The sequence below is a fragment of the Myotis nattereri genome (assembly GCF_964212035.1).
Source record: "Myotis nattereri genome assembly, chromosome: 1".
Classification (NCBI taxonomy): Eukaryota; Metazoa; Chordata; class Mammalia; order Chiroptera; family Vespertilionidae; genus Myotis; species Myotis nattereri.
The window spans coordinates 47,500,635-47,519,819 of NC_138075.1; the positions used below are offsets into that span (position 1 = coordinate 47,500,635).

Here is a 19,185-nt window from a genome sequence, read left to right on the forward strand (position 1 = left end):
TTATGATCAGTTAAAAATAGGTATGCCCTACCTGGTTTGGCTCAGTGACTAGAATGTTGGCCCTCAGAGTGAAGGGTCTCAATTTAGATTCTGGTCAAGGGCTCGTACCTCAGTAGCAGGCTCAATCCCCAGCCCTGGTGGGGGCACCTGAGAGAGGCAGTGTTTCTCTGTGTCTTTCCCCCTCCCTCCCACTCTCTCTAAAAATCAATGGAAAAATATCCTCGAGTGAAGATTTAAAAATATATATATATGCCTAATATGCAAAATGTCCCCTCGGGAGTTCAACCCACCAGGAGTTTGATTGCTCGCTATGATGGGCACTGACCACCAGGGGGCGGCACTGAATGAAGGAAGGCCCCAGCCAACAGCTGGGGAAGGGAGGCCCCGGTGGACAGCCAGCAACCTCTAGGAACCCTACCGGTGCATGAATTTCATGCACTGGGCCTCTAATAATAATAAAATAAAAATTAATTAAAAAATACCCTCCCGGCCCTAGCCAGTTTGGCTCAGTGGAATGAGTATCGGCTTGCGGACTCAAGGGTCCCAGGTTCGATTCTGGCCAAGGGCATATACCTTAGTAGCGGGCACACCCCCAGTGGGAGGTGTGCAGGAGGCGGCTGATTGATGTTTCTCTCTCATCAATGTTTCTTACTCTCTGTCCCTCTCCCTTCTTCTCTGTAAAAAACCAGTAAAATATATTTAAAAAAAAAATACTCTCCAGGTCCCCCCATGCTGTCTCAAGTGTTAGAGATTCTTCTTTTCTACAGCTGCGTAGTATTCCATGGTGTAAATGTACCAGGAAAAGTTTTAAGTTTTAGGTTTACAGAAAAATTGAGCAGCGAGTGTAGAGGGTTCCTATATATTTCTTTTTGTTTTTTAACTTTTCAAATATATTTTTTATTGATTAAGATATTACATATGAATCCTTATTCCCACATTACCCCCTCCCCCCCTCCCCCCCCCCCCCCCCCCCGCTCATGCCCTCACACCCCCGCCCTCCGTTGTCCGTGTCCATTGGTTAGGCCTATATGCTTCATATAAGTCCTTTGGTTGATCTTTCCCCCTTGCCCCCACCCTCCCCTACCTTCCCTCCAAGGCCTGACAGTCCAATCAATGCCTCTCCGTCTCTGGATCAGTCCTTGTTCATCAGTTTATGTTGTTCATTATATTCCACAAATGAGTGAGATCATGTGGTATTTATACGCTCTCCAGTTCCATCCATGCTATGGCAAATGGTAAGAGTTCCTTTTTCTTCTTCCTCTTCTTAAAGAATACCTTTCAGCATTTCATATAATGCTGGTTTGGTGGTAATGAACTCCTTTAGCTTTTTCTTATCTGTGAAGCTCTTTATCTGACCTTCTATTCTGAATGATAGCTTTGCTGGATAAAGTAATCTTGGTTGTAGGTTCTTGCTATTCATCACTTTGAATATTTCTTGCCACTCTCTTCTGGCCTGCATGGTTTCTGTTGAGAAATCACCTGACAGTCATATGGGTACTCCCTTGTAGGTAACTGACTTTCTTTCTCTTGCTGCTTTTAAGATTCTCTCTTTGTCTTTTGCTCTTGGCATTTTAATTATGATGTGTCTTGGTGTGGTCCTCTTTGGGTTCCTTTTGTTTGGGGTTCTCTGCGCTTCCTGGACTTGTAAGTCTATTTCTTTCAGCAGGTAGGGAAGTTTTCTGTCATTATTTCTTCAAATAGATTTTCAGTATCTTGCCCTCTCTCTTCTTCTGGTATCCCTATAATTCTGATGTTGGTACGCTTGAAGTTGTCCCAGAGGCTCCTTACACTATCTTCATATTTTTGGAATCTTTTTTCTTTTTTCTTTTTCGGTTGGGTATTTTTTGTTTCTTTGTATTTCAAATCTTTGACTTGATTCTTGGGATCCTCTTGTCTGCTGTTGGATCTCTGTATATTATTCTTTATTTCAGTCAGTGTATACTTAATTTCAAGTTGGTCCTTTTTCATATCCTCGAGGGTCTCCCTAGATTTCTTGAGGGTCTCACTAAATTTATCGGCGGTTTCCATAAAATTCTTGAAAAACCTTATAAACGTGGTTTTGAAGTCTATATCCAGTCAATTGCTTTCCTCCATTTCTGTCATTTGTGACCTGTTTCTTTGTCTCCGCTTTTTTTTGCTTCCCTGTGTTGGTAGAGTGGTTTTGTGTGCTAGGTGTCCTGTAGGGGCCAGTGGCTCAGCCTCCCCCGTTACCTGAGGCGGACACTCTTGGTGCACCCCCTTGTGGGCTTTGTGCACAGTCTTGTTGTAGTTATGCCTTGATTGTTTTAGGATCACTGGGAGGAATTGACCTCCAGGCCAATTGTCTGTGAGAATCAGCTGTGTCTGCAGTGGGAGAACTCCTGTGCTGAAGACACCCTTCTGGGGCAAGACTTGCTTCAGTGGGGCTTTGGTGCTCACTGAGTCTGCCCCCTGGGTGTGTCCCTTATGGATCTGAGGAGTTGTAATCTCGATGGTCCCCCTCTGACCACTGGGTACACTGGGTCTTGGAGGTTACCCAGCAGGAGCTATGAAGAGAACTGCAGATTCCCCTTCCTTTTTTGGAGTTTGGAGGTGCCCTGATGAGGCCCAGCTGTGAACCAATGCAAGCTGTTGTGGGGCCTTGGGCCTTCTCTTGGAAGTTCTGGGTCTGTGGCCCAGCTGCAGTTTGTTAGGTAATTTTCAGGTTGCAAAGGGCCAGGGCATTCATATGCAAAAGCCTCTGCCGCAGCCTGGGTGGGGCGGGGTCTCAGGGAATCAAAGGGCGGAGCAAGGCACTATGGCAGATTCTCAGCCCTGCCCTAAGGGGCCGCGTGCATCTCAGTGTCCTGATAATTTAATTGCTGCAAGCACCTCTGAGGGAAAGCCGCCCTCGAGGTCCAAGTTCTTTCCGCTGCCAGACAGTCCAGTTTTTCCCCGTATGAGTCCTGGGTCCCCAGAAACTTCCCGGAACCGGAGTTCAGAGCAGTCGGGAGCTTGTGACTCCCTCCTGATTCAAAAAGACAGCCGCTTCCTCAGGTACCGGCCCTTTTCCGCGCCCGAGCCTCCGTACCTTTGCACTTTACTTCCGCATCTCCTGACCCTCAATGTGCTTTTCTCTTTCCTTCTAGTTGTAGAATTTCCACTCCACCAGCCTTCCTATAAGTTCTGGATGATGTCCGTTCTGTCTTTTTATTGTGTTTTGAAGTTGTTGTAGGAGGCAGCGATTTCGGTGTTTCCCTATGCCGCCATCTTAGTTTCTCCTCCTATATACTTCTTTATACACATTCCCATTTTCCCCTATTAATAAATATTTCCCCCTTGCATTCGTATGATACATTTGTTACAGTTGATTAGTCAACAATGATATATTATTTTTACATTAATATTACATAAGTAATTGTTTACATGAGGGTTCACTTCTTGTGCAATATTATTATATGGGTTTTGACAAGCACGTAATTATATATATATACTAGAGGCCCGGTACACAAAATTCGTGCACTGAGGGGGGAGGGGTGGTCCCTCAGCCCAGCCTGAATCCTCTCCAATCTGGGACATCCCTCTTACAATCTGGGACTGCTGGCTCCCAAACACTCGCCTGCCTGCCTGTTTGATTGCCCCTAACCGCTTCTGCCTGCCAGCCTCATCACCCCCTAACCACTCCGCTACCAGCCTGATCCATGCCTAACTGCTCCCTGCCGAACCGATCACCCCCAACTGCCCTCCCCTGCTGGCCCGGTCACCCCCAACTGCCCTTCCTTACCAGCCCGGTTGCCCCTTACTCCCTCCCATGCCGGCCTGGTTGCCCCTAACTGCCATCCCCTGGAGACCTGGTCACCCACAACTGCCCTCCCCTGCCAACCATCTTGTGCAAGGGCGTGACAGTCAATTTGCATATTACCTCTTTATTATATAGGACGTGTGTGTGTGTGTGTGTGTGTGTAGATCATGGCCATTTTTTTTGTTTAATATTAACCTGACCCAAGGATTTTTTTTATTTTTTATTTTTGAGAGAGAGAGAGAGAAAGAGGGAGAGAGAAAGAGAAACAGAAACGTTGATGTGAAAGAGGAACATCGATCGGTTGTCTCTTGGTACGTACTCTAACTAGGGATTGAACCTGCAACCTAGGTATGTCTCCTGACTAGGAATCGAACCCACAGCCTATTTGGTGTATGGGATGATGCTCCAACCAACTGAGCCATTTCTAATTGGTTGTTTGTTTTCTTGTTCAGTTTTAAGAGGTGTGTTTTTTTAATATTTTGAAGATATAGTTCTTTTTCAGATATGTGGTTTGTGAATATTTTTCTCAGTCTATAGCTCTATTTTTATTCTTTTAACTGTCTTTTACAGAGCAGAAGTAAATAATTTTAATTAAGTCTGACTTATAAATTTTTTCTTGCATAGATAATACTTTTGGTGCTGTATCTGAGAAATCATCACTAAACCCAAAGTCACTTAGATTTTCTCCTATTGTATCTTCTAGTACTTTTGCAGTTTTCTGTTTTAAATTTATGCCTATGATTCATTTTGAGTTAATTTGTGTGACCGGTGTATAGTCTGTGTCTAATTCACTTTTTTGCACATGGTGTTTATGTGTCCCAACACGGTTTGTCAAAACACAATCCTCCACTGAATTGCCTTTGCTGTATTGTCAAAGATTAGTTTGTGTGGGTCTACTTCTTGGCTTTCTCTTCTGTTCCATTGATCTACTTGTCTCTTCATTTTGCCAGTACCACACTGTGTTGGTTACTGTAGCTTCATAGTAAGTCTTCAGGTTGAGTAGTGTCAGTCGTCCAACTTGGTTTTTCTCTTTCAGTAGTATGTTGGCCATTCTGGGTCTTTGGCCTTTCCATGTAAACTTTATAATCAGTTTGTCAATGTTCACAAAATAATTTACTGAGAGTATTATTTTTAAATGGCAATAGAATATTTTTATAAGTGGGAGATGTGGATTGTGATATACTAAAGGAATGAAAATTATCAAATAGGCTTGGTTTGGTTCCAATTCAAGATGGTGACAGAGGTGGCTTTTTTTTTTAATTCTTTATTTTTCAGATTATTACAGTTGTTCTTTTTTCCTCCCATAGCTCCCCTCCACCCGGTTCCCACCCCACCCTCTGCCCTTACACCTGCCCATTGTCCTCATCCATAGGTGTACGATTTTTGTCCAGTCTCTTCCCGCAGCCCCCACACCCCTTCCCCCCGAGAATAGTCAGTCCACTCCTTTTCTATGCCCCTGATTCTATTATATTCACCAGTTTATTCTGTTCATCAGATTATTTATTCACTTTATTTTTGAATTCACTTGTTGATACATGTGTTTTTGTTGTTCATAATTTGTATCTTTACCTTTTTCTTCTTCTTCCTCTTCTTAAAGGGTACTTTTCAGCATTTCATATAAAACTGGTTTGGTGGTGATGAACTCCTTTAGTTTTTTCTTATCTGTGAAGGTCTTTATCTGACCTTCAATTCTGACTGATAGCTTTGCTAGGTAAAGTAATCTTGGTTGTAGGTTCTTGCTATTCATTACTTTGAATATTTCTTGCCACTCCCTTCTGGCCTGCATAGTTTCTGTTGACAAATCAGCTGATAGTCGTATGGGTACTCCCTTGTAGGTAACTGACTTTTTCTCTTGCTTCTTTTAAGATTCTCTCTTTGTCTTTTGCTCTTGGCATTTTAATTATGATGTGTCTTGGTGTGGTCCTCTTTGGATTCCTTTTGTTTGGGATTCTCTGCACTTCCTGGACTTGTAAGTCTATTTCTTTCAGCAGGAAGGGGAAGTTTTCTGTCATTATTTCTTCAAATAGGTTTTTAATATCTTGCTCGCTCTCTTCTTATGGCACCCCCATAATTCAGATGTTGTTACGCTTGAAGTTGTCCCAGAGGCTCCTTACACTATTTTCATATTTTTGGATTCTTTTTTCTTTTTGCTTTTCCGGTTGGATGTTTTTTAACTTCTTCATATTTCAAATCTTTGACTTGATTCGTGCGATCCTCTAGTCTGCTGTTGGTTCTCTGTATATTGTTCTTTATTTCAGTCAGTGTATGCTTAATTTCTAGTTGGTCCTTGTTCATATCCTCGAGGGTCTCCCTAGATTTCTTGAGGGTCTCACTAAATTTATCGGTGGTTTCTAGAAAATTCTTGAAAAACCTTATAAGTTTGGTTTTGAACTCTATATCCAGTCATTTGCTTTCCTCCATTTCTGTCATTTGTGACCTGTTTCTTTGTCTCCGCATTTTTTATGCTTCCCTGTGTTGATAGAGTGGCTTTCTGTGCTAGGTGTCCTACGGGGCCCAGTGGCTCAGCCTCCCCATTTACCTGAGGTGGACATTCTTGGTGCACCCCTTTGTGGGCTTTGTGCACAGTCTTGTTGTAGTTAAGCCTTGATTGTTGTAGGTATCACTGGGAGGAATTGACCTCCAGGCCAATTGTCTGTGAGAATCAGCTGTGTCTACAGTGGGAGAACTTCTGTGCTGGAGACACCCTTCTGGGGCAAGACTTGCTTCAGTGGGGCTTTGGTGCTCACTGTGTCTGCCCCCTGAGTATGTCCCTTATGGATCTGAGGAGTTGTAATCTGGATGGTCCTACTCTGACCACTCTTGGATCTCTAAGGAGGTGCTAATTTAGCCTCTGCCTGAAGCTACCATTCAGGAGCTATGGAGAGATATGCAGATTTCTCTTCTTTGTTTGGGATTTGAAGATGCCCAGATGAGGCCCAGCTGTGAAGCAATGCAAGCTGTTGTGGGGCCTTGGGCCTTCTTTTGGATGTTCTGGGACTCTCTGACCCAGCTGCAGTTTGTTAGGTAAGTTTAGATTCCAAAGGGCCAGGCCATTCATATGCAAAAACCTCTGTGCACAGGTTGGGAGGGGCGAGGTCTCAGGGAATCAACAGGGCGGAGCAAACAGCTATGGCTGATCCTCAGTCCTGCCCTCTTAGGTCCTGTGTCTCAGTGTCCCGGTAATCACTGCAAGAACCTCTGAGAGAAAGCCTCCCTCGAGTTCCGACCAATGCCAGACAGTCCAGTTTCTCCCAGTATGAGTCTGGGTCCCCAGAGACTTGCCCAGAACTGGAGTTCAGAGCAGTCGGGAACTTGTGTCTCCCTCCAGTTTGGAAAAGACAGCAGTGTCCTCAGTTGCCAGCCCTTTCTGTGGGCACCTCCGTACCTCTGCACTTTACTTCCGCACCTCCTCTGAGTCTCAGTGTGCTTTTCTCTTTCCTTCTAGTTGTAGAATTTCACTCAGCCAGCCTTCCTGTGGTTCTGGATGATGTCCGTTTTGTCTTTTAGTTGTAGTTTTGAAGTGGTTGCGCGAGGCAGCAATTTCCGGTGTTTACCTATGTCGCCATCTTGGTTTCTCCTCTAGGAGTTCTTAAGGTAAATTAGGGTTCTCTTTATTTTTATTATTTGGTATATAATATTTGGTTATGTCACTGGGAGTCTTTTTTCTGTTAAGCAAGAGTATCATAATTATTTGGTACCAATTATATGCAAGGAACTTAAGGAGATATGACAGGATATTTAAGTTCAAAGGCTTAATATCAAACTGACTATTAGAGTACATACCAATATAATCTGGTATATGGTAGGTGGCAAATGAGTGGTATAGATAGTGGTACTCCAAGAGTTAATAATGAATTGGTTATTTAAGCTTTCACAAAGGATGTAGGATATGAGTCAGGCCTAAAAAGACAGAAGTGTTAAGAGGCCATTCTAGGTATAAGGACTAAGAATGGATGTTCCTTGTACTAGCTTTTTAAAACCTGGATTTAAGTCAGGAGTTGATATTGAAGGGGCTCAAATGATAAGCTAAAGAGTTTAAACTAGGTGTATTGGTTAATAATTAGGATTTTGTAATAAAAGAAAACACGATAATTTCAAGAGAAACATCAAAAGTGCTTTACTCAAAGTAATGTCCATCGCTAGCTACACATTTCCCCCATCTTTCAGGTAATTTATGGATATCATCCCAATAGAACTTTTCTTGTTTTAAGGCAAACCATCCACAGACCCAATTTTCCACTTCTTAGTACGTTTTGAAGTGCTGCTGAGAAAGTGCGTGTGCCATATATCGTAACAAGTGGTAATCTGCAGGAGCAAGGTCTGGTGAATACAGCGGGTGGGTTAATACTTCCCAGGCAAGATCTTTTAACGTGTCTTTAACTGGTTTTGAAGTGTGTAATGGTGTGTCATCATGAGGCAAAATCACTTTGTCGTGTTTTCTGGCACATTCTGGTCGTTTCATGATTAAATCGTGGTTCAAATTGATTATTTGTTGTCGGTAGTGATCAGTATTAATGGTTTCACCTGGTTTTAGAAGCTCATAATACACCACACCTTCCTGATCCCACCAAATGCAGAGCATTTGGCCTTGCAGTCGATGTTGATGGTTGACCTGGATCAACCCATGATTTTGTGCATATGGGATTCTCAAAATAAATCCACTTTTCATCGCCAGTTACACAATTCAATGCGAAAAAGACTTTCTGTCGTGCTGTTGAAGCAACAATTTACTGATGACTTTTTGGTTTTCCATTCATCTTTCGTTCAGTTGATGTGGCACCCATTTTCCTTCCTTTAAAATCTTTCCCATTGCTTGTAAAGGATCAGAAATTGTTTGCTGAACAACATTTAATCTTTCCGCAAGTTATTTTTGAGTTTGACATGCATCTTTATCCAATAATGCTTGTAATTGTTGCTCTTCAAACTTTTTTGGTTGACCTGGATGTTCTTTGTCTTTCACATCGAAATCATCACTTTTAAAGCCTTTAAACCAGTGTTCAAAAGTATCTTGAGATGGAGCATGTTCACCATAAGCTTCCAAAGTATTCAGCAGCACTTTTCTTCAAAATAATGAATTAGAACTTCCTGCAAATGCTCTTTTTGGCACAAAATTCGACATTTTTAAGTGCAAAAATATCTATGATGTTAACACCTTCAGAAAACTTGACATATGAAGTTTTGAAGCTTGCTGTCAATACAACAAAGTAGCATACATATCAAATGACATATATGTCAACATATGTGTAACTCCCATCTAGTGAAAAAAAATCCACATTATTAACCGGTACCCCTAGTAATTGGAAAGTAGAAAATAGTTTTGAGCAGTGGATGGTGATAAATAAGATTATAGTCCAGCTGGTGTTGCTCAGTGGTTGAGCATCTACCTATGAACCAGAAGGTCACCGGTTTGATATCTAGTCAGGGCACATGCCCGGGTTGCAGCTCAATTCCCAGTAGAGGGCATGCGGGAGGCAACTGATCAGTATTTCTCACTCTAGCCAGTTTGGCTCAGTGGATAGGGCATCGGCTTGCAGACTAAAGGATCCTGGGTTTAATTCCAGTTGAGGCCACATGCCCAGATTGCGGGCTCGATCCCCAGTGGGAGGTGAGCAGGAGGAAGCCAATCAATGATTCTCATCATTGATGTTTCTATCTCTCCGTCCCTCTCCCTTCCTCTCTGAAATCAATAAAAATGCATATATTTTTAAAAAATGTTTCTCTCTCATTGATGTTTCTATCCCTCTCCCTTCCTCTCTAAAATCAATAAAACCATTTTTTAAACTGATTTTTTGAGAGAGAGAAAAACATTGATGTGAGGGCAAAACATCAATCAGTTGCCTCCTGCACAGTCCCTACTGGGGATTGAGCCCACAACCCTGGCATGTGCCCTGACCAGGACTTGGACCAGTAACCTTTTGGTGCACAGGACTATACCCAACCTACTGAGCCATACTGGTCAGGGCAATAAAAACATATAAAAAAAGAAAATAAATAGGATTGTTAAAATTTCTGTTGTTCAGTTAGTTTTCCTTCTTAAATGAGAGGCAAAAGTGATATTGACTATCTTTCATTAACTGTACTAATATCCCATGCATAGGTTAGAAAATTGATATATTTTTTCAATTTATTTTTATTGATTTCAGAGAGGAAGGGAGAGGGAGAGATAGAAACATCAGTGATGAGAGAGAATCATTGATTGGCTGCCTCTTGCACGCCCCCTACTGGGGATTGAGCCCACAGCCCAGGCATGTGCCCTTGACTGGAATCGAACCCAAGACCCTTTGGTCCACAGGCCGATGCTCTATCTACTGCTGGGGCAGAAAGTTGGTATCTTAAATGTGAGTTTTTGCCATATTTGTGGGAAATAAAGTTATTGTTCTGATCTACAAGCAGGTGTTACAATTATCCTTTTCCCAGCTGAAGGCAGTTTTTGGCTTTCTGTAGGTTTCTAACCTTGAGTGCTGTGTTTTTCTAATATATACATGCAAGTGTACAAGGAAAATGAGAGCTGTGGTTGATTACTTCACATAATGTTACACAAGTCTCAGTGCAATCTAGAAAATTAATGACAAGCATTATAAAAATAAACTCCATTTGTTAGAAAAATAGAGTGAACACAAATAAGATAGGAAGGACAACAGACAAGGTAGTACAGTTTTCCAAATTTTATAAATGAGACTATTATGTGAGTGATAATTGATGAAAATTTGGGAGTTAGTTGAATGCTCAAAATTGTCTGGATAGGCTGACACACTTTTTCTGTCTTCAAAAATTTTTATAGTATAAGGGAAGAAAGTATTATAGCCTGACAGTTTCTCATAGAGGCACACACTCTTAGCAATTAAGATGGGATTATCTACATAAGACATTGTAAATTGTATTTCTACTTTACTAATATTATGTGAGGAACTTTGGGTAAATAAAGATAATTGGAGAATATTAGATACAATTGAAAATATAAAAAAGAATGAAGAAAAATATAAATTAATAATTTTGCTCATGTAGGAAATGCAGTAATGCTGACCTCGTCTCATCACCCTGATCTTTTTACCTTAATTTGTTTTATTGCATACATAATCATGCAGCTCTTTTCTTCCTTAAAGTTTTAAGGAAAATATTTAATGAAAGTGAAACATAACTATGTGTTTAGTGGTAAGAATATATATTTTTTTTGTTAAGGATATTCACTTGGATTATAAAAAATAGTATCAAAATTATCTCATTGTATACTTTTGTTTTGGGCTCAGTTTGGGACACTGGAGAATTCCCACAGGAATGAGGTTGGTTTAAGACTTTGTTTCTCAGCTTTATTTTCACTTTGGATTTGTGCACAGGATTAGTTTCAGGTACTTTTTCTTTGTATACTCAGTGCACAGTGAAACTAGACCAAAAGTTGAGCTTTCCAAAGTTTTAGTCTAAGACTGCTTAGTACTACTAGGGTTTTGAAAAGTCCTTTATAGAAGAAGTCTCTGTCATTCAGTAACTTGTCTTGGATTGTGTGATTGCTGTCAGTGCTTGATAAATGATGGGGTTGGAGGAGGGGGAGAGTGAGTAACCTCATTTCTGATAGATTCTGTCCAAATTAAAAGGAAGAGCTTTTGTCCTCAGTTTATTTAACTAGATTTAACCCTACCATATCTGTCTGTTACCTAGTGACAAAAAAGCCAACAAATAATTTTCTTTTGGGCCATATGTATAGTATTAGAAGAGAGCCTTTTATATTAAAGGCTTGTGTGTTCCCTTAGCTGCCATGGTGAACAGCCTACTGAGCTTATGTTACCTGATGAATAACTAGTCCAGATGGCTAAACTGTTGGAAGATATAAAACCAAAGCCAGTTACAGGAAACTATCCACTTTGCTCATTTTGGGGTAAGATCCATTGTGGTAACTTTCTCAATTTGTTTTAAAATTTAATTTTTAACAGTTTTCTTGATTTTTACCTAGGTTACAAAATATCCGTCTATGCTCGAGACCTACAGACTACATGTCCTACAAGAACGATCCAATGGTTTTTCATCCCTTGAAGATACATTAGAAGCATAAATATGGTGCCAAAAGAACTTTCTACCCTTCTCTGACTACGGTTCATTTGGACATACTTTTGTATTGAAGAGAGGTATACAGCCTGAGGCTATTCATTGTGGAGAGACTCTGTCGGGTAGGATAATGGACCATCCTAGTAGGGAGAAGGATGAAAGACAACGGACCACTAAACCCATGGCACAAAGGAGTGCACACTGTTCCCGACCGACTGGCTCCTCAACATCCTCTGGGGTTCTTATGGTGGGACCCAACTTCAGGGTTGGCAAGAAGATAGGGTGTGGGAACTTCGGAGAGCTCAGATTAGGTAAGAACTTGATTATATCCGTGACTTCCACTAACTACAGCAGTAGCTATAATAGGCAGTGGTGTGTTTCACAGCAAGTGGTTTATAATTTTATGAGAAATTCTCTTAATTAAGAATTCTCTTAAGAACTAAAGAATTTGTGAATGGGATAGCCATTATCAGTTATAATTGTTATGCAAGGTTCATGTCTATGTGTATAGGCTTTTAAATTTTCCACCAATATTTTGGTGTAAGGAGATCTGCATACTGATAACAATAAAATGAAGATTCTGATTTAGTTGGCCTAAAAGTTAGAGCCCTAAATGCTGTCTTTCTAACAGACTTCCAGGTACTCTAGATGCTGCTGGCCCTGAACCCCACACCTTGAGAAGGGAGTAAGGTCTTGTTTTAATTCAAACCTTGCCCCTGATAAGGCAATAATTCCCAAATTTAATCTGCAAGGATATATTCATCCTGTTTAGAGAGGCTTCCAACTGATACTATGTTTGCATTTCTTCCTGGAAGTCCCAGCATCGGGATTGGGCTAAAATTTCAGGGAGAAATTACGCAAATGTTTTTTTCCCAACCAAGGAAATTGATTTTTTTAAAAAAACAACAACAAAAAACACCTCACATAAGGATATGTTTTTCACTGATTTTAAGGAAGGGAGGGAGACACATCAATGTGAGATAGAAACATCGATAGGTTGCCTCATGCATGTGTCCCAGTTGGGGATCGAACCTGTAATCAGGTATGTGCCCTAATCTGAAATCGAACCAGTCACCCTTCAGTGCACAGGACGACACTTTAACCACTGAGCAACACTGGCCAGGGTATGTGGAAATGGTTTTTTTTAATTTAAAGTATAAATTTATGAGTGAGATGATGAATAATGGCAAAATCAACCAGTTTGAAGTTGTGAAATTGGGAAGAGGGTATATTGGCTGTTTATTTATAATTCACCTCCTAGGTGAATGAAGAAGAGAAAATGAAAGATCTTTTTTTTTTTTTTTTTTTGAAAGATCTTATAAATGTATGAAGGTGGACATCGGCTTCAAGAATGAAGAGGTCCCGTTTTAGGCTAAAGTGTTTTCCTTTTCTTCATAAACATTGAGGCTATGATTATTATGAATAGGAGACTTTGGCTCTTGGGGGAATGGGAGTTTAGGGTATTGCTTATTACCTCTGCTGCTTCTAATGATTCTGCAAAAGAAGATGGAAAAAGTCTTACCTTTGATCCTCCATTGAGAGATTCAGGGAAACATCATTGCACTAGCCAGAGATCACTGGCTGCAAAATTGATCACTGGAGCTGAGAATGAATTTATTTTTATTGGTAGAAGGTAGGATAATGAAAGGCTCTTCACATTTAGTGGTATTCATGTTCAGGTTAGCAAAGCCAGCAGATGCTTCTGAGAATAGGAGTAATGTGTACAATTTCATACTGAGTTCCTAGCAACTACTGACTTGCTTTAGCAACTAGTTTAATGAACATTCATTTACATAATGGATTGACTTTGCTCCAGCATCACAGTAGTATTTGAATTAAATGAATTATGACATAAATATCCACAAAATTACTGCTGAGAGGCAGATTATAATGCATATAAATCCATGAACAGTCAAACCTTGTTCTCCAACGTCTCTTATCTCAAACAATTCTCTTCTCCACCTGACAACCCTTTCATGCTGATACCTGTCACACATCTCTCAGGCGACAAAGGAGAAAATGTGAGAAAATATGAGTCAGTTTACTGCTATTAACATTTCAGGATATTGTGCTGTGAATATTTTCATGTATTTTTTGCTTTTGTTACTGTTTATTATTATTAAATTTTCATTTTTTAATGTATATTTCATTTCCTTTTTGTTAAAATTTTCATTTACATTTTATGTTCTTTTTGTTTGTTTTTTAAAAAAAATATTACAGAGAGGAAGGGAGAGAGATAGTTAGAAACATCGATGAGAGAGAAACATCGATCAGCTGCCTCCTGCACATCTCCTACTGGGGATATGCCCACAACCCAGGTACATGCCCTTGACCGGAATCGAACCTGGGACCTTTCAGTCCGCAGGCCGATGCTCTATCCACTGAGCCAAACCGGTTTCGGCTGTTTTTAAAGTTTATTAGAAAAACAGTACATGATCTAAGAAAGGATAAAACAGGAAATAATTTGGATGTCTGGAACAAATTAATTCACTTTACATTATTCCTAATAGGAAAAAATGATTTGGTTTTCAAACAAATCACTTCTCGAACAGCCTTTGGAATGAATTAAGTTCAAGAACCGAGGTTCCATTGTTCTAATACATGCAACAAAACAGATGAATCACAGAAGTAATGTTAAGCAAAAGAAGGCAGACACAAAAGAGAGGTTTATTATATAATTACATTCATAGATATTTAAAATAGGCCAAACTAATTTCTTGCGATTACAATCAAAATAGATTATTTTGGGTGGCGATAGATGAGGGTTATTGATTGTGAAGAGGCACAAGAAAACTTACTAGCGTGCTGAAAATGTTCTCTCCCAAGATAGTTACATGGTTATGTGTATGAATATGTAAAAATACACTGAGCTGTGTGCTTTGTGCACTTTACTTCATGTTAGTTACATCTCAATAAAAAAGAAAAATAAGTGTTAAAAATTATTTAAAGGCATATCATTTGTACAAGAGTATTAAAGTTTGATTTTAAGAGTATGTGTCAGTGATCCTTATACAGCTTTTCACCTGTTCCTCAGGAGCAGCTGCTTCCCAATTATTGAAAGGTCCCGGATTCGATTCCGGTCAAGGGTATGTGCCTTGGTTGCAGGCTCGATCCCCGGCCCTGGTCAGGGTGTGTGCGGGAGGCAACCATTCGGTGTGTGTGTCTCACACCGATGTTTCTCTCTTGTCTCTCCCCCTCCCACTCTCTCTAAAAATCAATGGAAAAAATATTCTCAGGTGAGGACTTAAAAAAAAAAGACTTCTTGATTTAACTACTAATTGCCTCGAGTTCTTTGGTTGGATTTTACTTTTTATAAGTTCTAGGTAGTAACTTATAAATGTACTACTTTCACTTTAGTTAGCTAGAGTTCTAACTAAAACTGAGAACCCGAGGCTGTATGCCCCTTTATTGGTGTGACTGAGAACTGAGATGCTGCTTCTTTGAAATAGTGCTGTGTCTGATGAAGCTTACGGTAAATGTCTCTGTAGGTGACTTACTGAAACAGGAAGTCTTCATGTAGTGGTTTTATGGGCAGTATCACATCCAGGACTGCTTTTTCAAATGGGCTGAGTTTAGGTGTAAACTTAGTTTTTGTAAGTTCCAAAAACTACTATGTAATGCAGGGTGGGTTTTTTTTGTTGTTTTTTTTAACAACACTAAAAGAACCCATAGCCAAGAAGGGAGCTTTGGGAAGCATTGTGGATTTTGTGCAACAGATGCTAAAAGTTTTGGGATTGTGCCATCTCATCAATGGTACTTTTTACCTGTTAAACTGCCTGCCTCTCTCACATATATATATCAGATATATCAGTATTTAGCTGAAGCAGTCATTCATTTTAAATGGGCAGAATTTTAACTGTATGTAATTAACTTCTTCCAGAGCAAATGTTTGAGTACTCTCTCAGGATAGTGGTTGAGTGATTATCTAGCTTTCCACATGTGGCAGCATTTTGTGTTGTCCTGTTCGGTCTAAATGATGTTCCCTGACAAAGGAATTTATTAGAGTATGCATAGCTCAAGAGAATTATCCAGTCACCTCCAGCGCCTCTTAGGCGTAAGGATAATTGCTTTGTCAGAGGGTGACATGTGTTCAGTTCTTCGATGCCCTCAGAGAAAAAAAGCAAATGTAAGCAAGCTAGCAATTTGTGATATATCAGCCATCATGTTTGGTGTTACAGAGGCTGTTTCATTTATTATATTTCTGTGAGTATATTCTTTTATACAGATATGAAAATTGAAGATGAGGGGCATTTCAAAATTAGTCTATTATTTTTAGATTTCATGAGAACTTGGAGGAAGGCATCCTGGTGGAGTGGAATGACCATTGCCTACTCTCTTGGTTCTCTTTCTGTTCTCTACTGATTGAACATAATTTTTGACCCTTCTCTTTTCCTTATCCCTCATGATTACATGTGGTTAGATTTTTCTTCAAAATGCCTTCTGGCCAGGTAGCTCAGTTGGTTAGAGCATTGTCCCAATATGCCAAGGTTGCAGGTTCGATCCCCAGTCAGGGCACATACATGAAGCAACCAGTGCATGCATAAATAAGTGGAACAACAAAATGCCTTGATTATAAATCCTGTTTTTAAGTCATTCTCTTTCAGAAAGTATTGCCTCATACCTACAATAATAGAAGTAATAAGAATTAGACTATCATCTTGTAGTTTACAAAGTACTTTCATATATTCTAACTCATGTAATTTTCATAATCACACTGTATATGGTAGATACCATTTAAATGTTCTGCTATAAAAACTTCCTATTTATTTTACTTGTAGGTATCCTCTCTTATACACTGGAGCCAGATGAGTACTTTAAAAATACAGCTTTCACCATTATGCTTTTCCTCTTAGCTAATGAGATCTTTGGTGGTTTCAAAGCATGTTGAATAATAAAATCAAAAGTCCTATATTTGCATTTAGACTTATCCATAATTTGATAACCAGCCTCCTTTTTTTATTATCCTAGAACTTTCTCAGAAGGACCTTCTTTGTATATCAAGTCAGATTGGTTTGCTTCAGCACACATCTGTTACCTATTATATATCAGATACTATCTTATTGCTAGGGATAAAAAGATTAATTGAACATTCTTCTTGTCCTTTGGAAGTTTGTGTCTAATGGAGGTAAAAAGACGTATGCATAGCTAATTGTAATATATGTGGAAGTTTATGGAACTGGGCGCTGCCTCAGTTCTTTATAAAGAATATTTAGAAAAGATATTTTATTTTTATTTTTTTAAAATATATTTTATTGATTTTTTACAGAGTGGAAGGGAGAGGGATAGAGAGTTAGAAACATCGATGAGAGAGAAACATCCATCAGCTGCCTCGTGCACACCTCCCACTGGGGTTGTGCCCGCAACCAAGGTACATGCCCTTCACTGGAATCAAACCCGGGACCCTTCAGTCCGCAGGCTGATGCTCTATCCACCGAGCCAAACCGGCCAGGGCTAGAAAAGATATTTTAAAGGAACCCCCCAAAAATGGGAGAGTAGTTAAAAACAGATGAGAAATGTTAACAAAATTTTGGAAGCTGGAAAGCAGTTAGCTAAGTGGTAGCTGATTTAGCAGTCCAGAGAAAGCTGAATGATTGAAAGGGTAGGCCAGTTTGTAACATAAAATACACCAGATAGGCTTAAGAATTGGAGACACCAGGAACTTAAAGTTAGGATGCAAAAGGAGCCAAAAATAGGAAGCCTAGTTGCAGGTCTATATGTGAAGCTGTTGGATAACTAAACCTCTTCCCTCCTGGCATCACCTCCCCCTGCAGCTTCCCTTTCCCATCCTCCCGGGAGATGGAAGGTTTACACTGTTGAAGGTGAACTACACTGAAAACTGGCCTTGGCTGAACCTGGGGAAAATGAGAAAAAGTTACCCACTGATTAGTGAGAAACCCTCTCCTCCCCAGACTCTGGAAGAAACAAATTCAAAGTGCTTGGGATTTCTTTGAACACTTTTTCTTCAAAAGAAATATGTGCATAATTTCTGTAATATAGTTAAGTTGTTTTATTGTGACCAAACCATTTTCAGCCTATACCATCTACTTTCTCATTTTTTGTTAGATTGCTCATGTAGTTTCTTCTCCTGAGATGCCTTTCTACCTTCTTCAACCTAAAATCCTTCTAATTTTTTACTCTTGGGAGAGGTGTCTAGAAGGAACTGCCTGGGACTCTAGCAGCCCTTTTCTCACTCAGCCACAATCTCCACTGTGTTTTTTGTTTGTTTCGTTTTGTTTGTTTGTTTTGTATGTGTGTTTATTGATTTGAGAAAGAAACATCGATTTGTTGTTCCATTTAGTTGTGTATTCATTGATTGTTTCCTGTATGTGCCGTGACTGGATATCGAACCCACAACCTGGGAATATGGGGACATTACTCTAACCAACTGAGCTACCCAGCCAAGGCTAATCCCTGCTGGTTTTTACAGCCAGAAGTTATAGGGACTTTTCTTCCTGGCATTGGAACTCTGGGCTGGGACCCCTCCCTCCTCAGCGGTGACTTCCACAGTTGAGATATTTATCCTGATTTTTATCTGCCACATGTTTGTGTGGTATACCAACCCATTCCATGTCTTCGCCCTTCCTACCAGTCTGGATGTGGCTTCTTTATACCCTTAGTTGTAGGGCTTCCACTCAGCTAGATTTCAAGTGGTTCTGAGTGATGGTTGTTCTGTAGGTTAGTTATAATTTTGATGTCTATACAAGTAACCTTTAATCAGTTAAGGTTTGGGGTGTCTGAGATGTGTAGAGCATGGTCTTAAGCACCATAGGACGTTGATAGAATTCTTAGGTAAAATCTCCACTCCTCAAGATATTTTTAGTCTAGCTAAGGTAGTACAAATATATAAGAAACAACATAAAGTCCAATGCAGTGACTATATGTTGTATACAAAACACTAGGGAGGAATGAAAACCTTCAAGAATCAATGGGGTTAGGGAGGTGAAGGTAGCTAAGTACCCAGCATGTAATATGGACTCACTCAGTGATAGTTATTGCTCTTATCCTCATCCTCACTGCCAAATTCCTATTCTAAATGTTTAGGAGAATATTGATTTTATTTATACAAGTAGAGAGCTTGAGAGGAAAAATAGTTATTATTTCAGGAAGAACTTTGAGATGTTTAAATGTTGTTAGAGAGCTGTTTCCTGCACATAGTGAAAGATACAGATCTAGAGTTTCTAGTGAAGGGTCAAAACAGCTTTGAGAATCATTTCCTTATACACAGTAGATAAGTTTTACAAAAGGTGATTGGGACAATAGTTGGTTTTATTTCACACTGTTCTTTATACTAACTAATATTGACACTAAATACCATGATAAAAAAATATAAAATCCCCATTAGTCAGTGAGTTGGAAAAATGAGGGTGTGTGTTTATTGTGCCAAGAGT

At 39.9% G+C, this 19,185-nt stretch overlaps 1 protein-coding gene across 2 annotated transcripts in view; it reads left to right on the top strand.

Annotated features, from left to right (window-relative positions):
• Positions 1-19,185, top strand: part of CSNK1G1 (casein kinase 1 gamma 1) — a 148,072-nt gene that overhangs the window by 40,060 nt on the left and 88,827 nt on the right. For both annotated transcript variants that reach the window (XM_081094358.1, XM_081094359.1), the window contains exon 2: positions 11,706-12,108. In XM_081094358.1, the coding sequence (XP_080950484.1) occupies positions 11,928-12,108 (181 nt within the window). In that variant the 5' untranslated portion in view covers positions 11,706-11,927. The remainder of the gene's footprint in view (positions 1-11,705; positions 12,109-19,185) is intronic.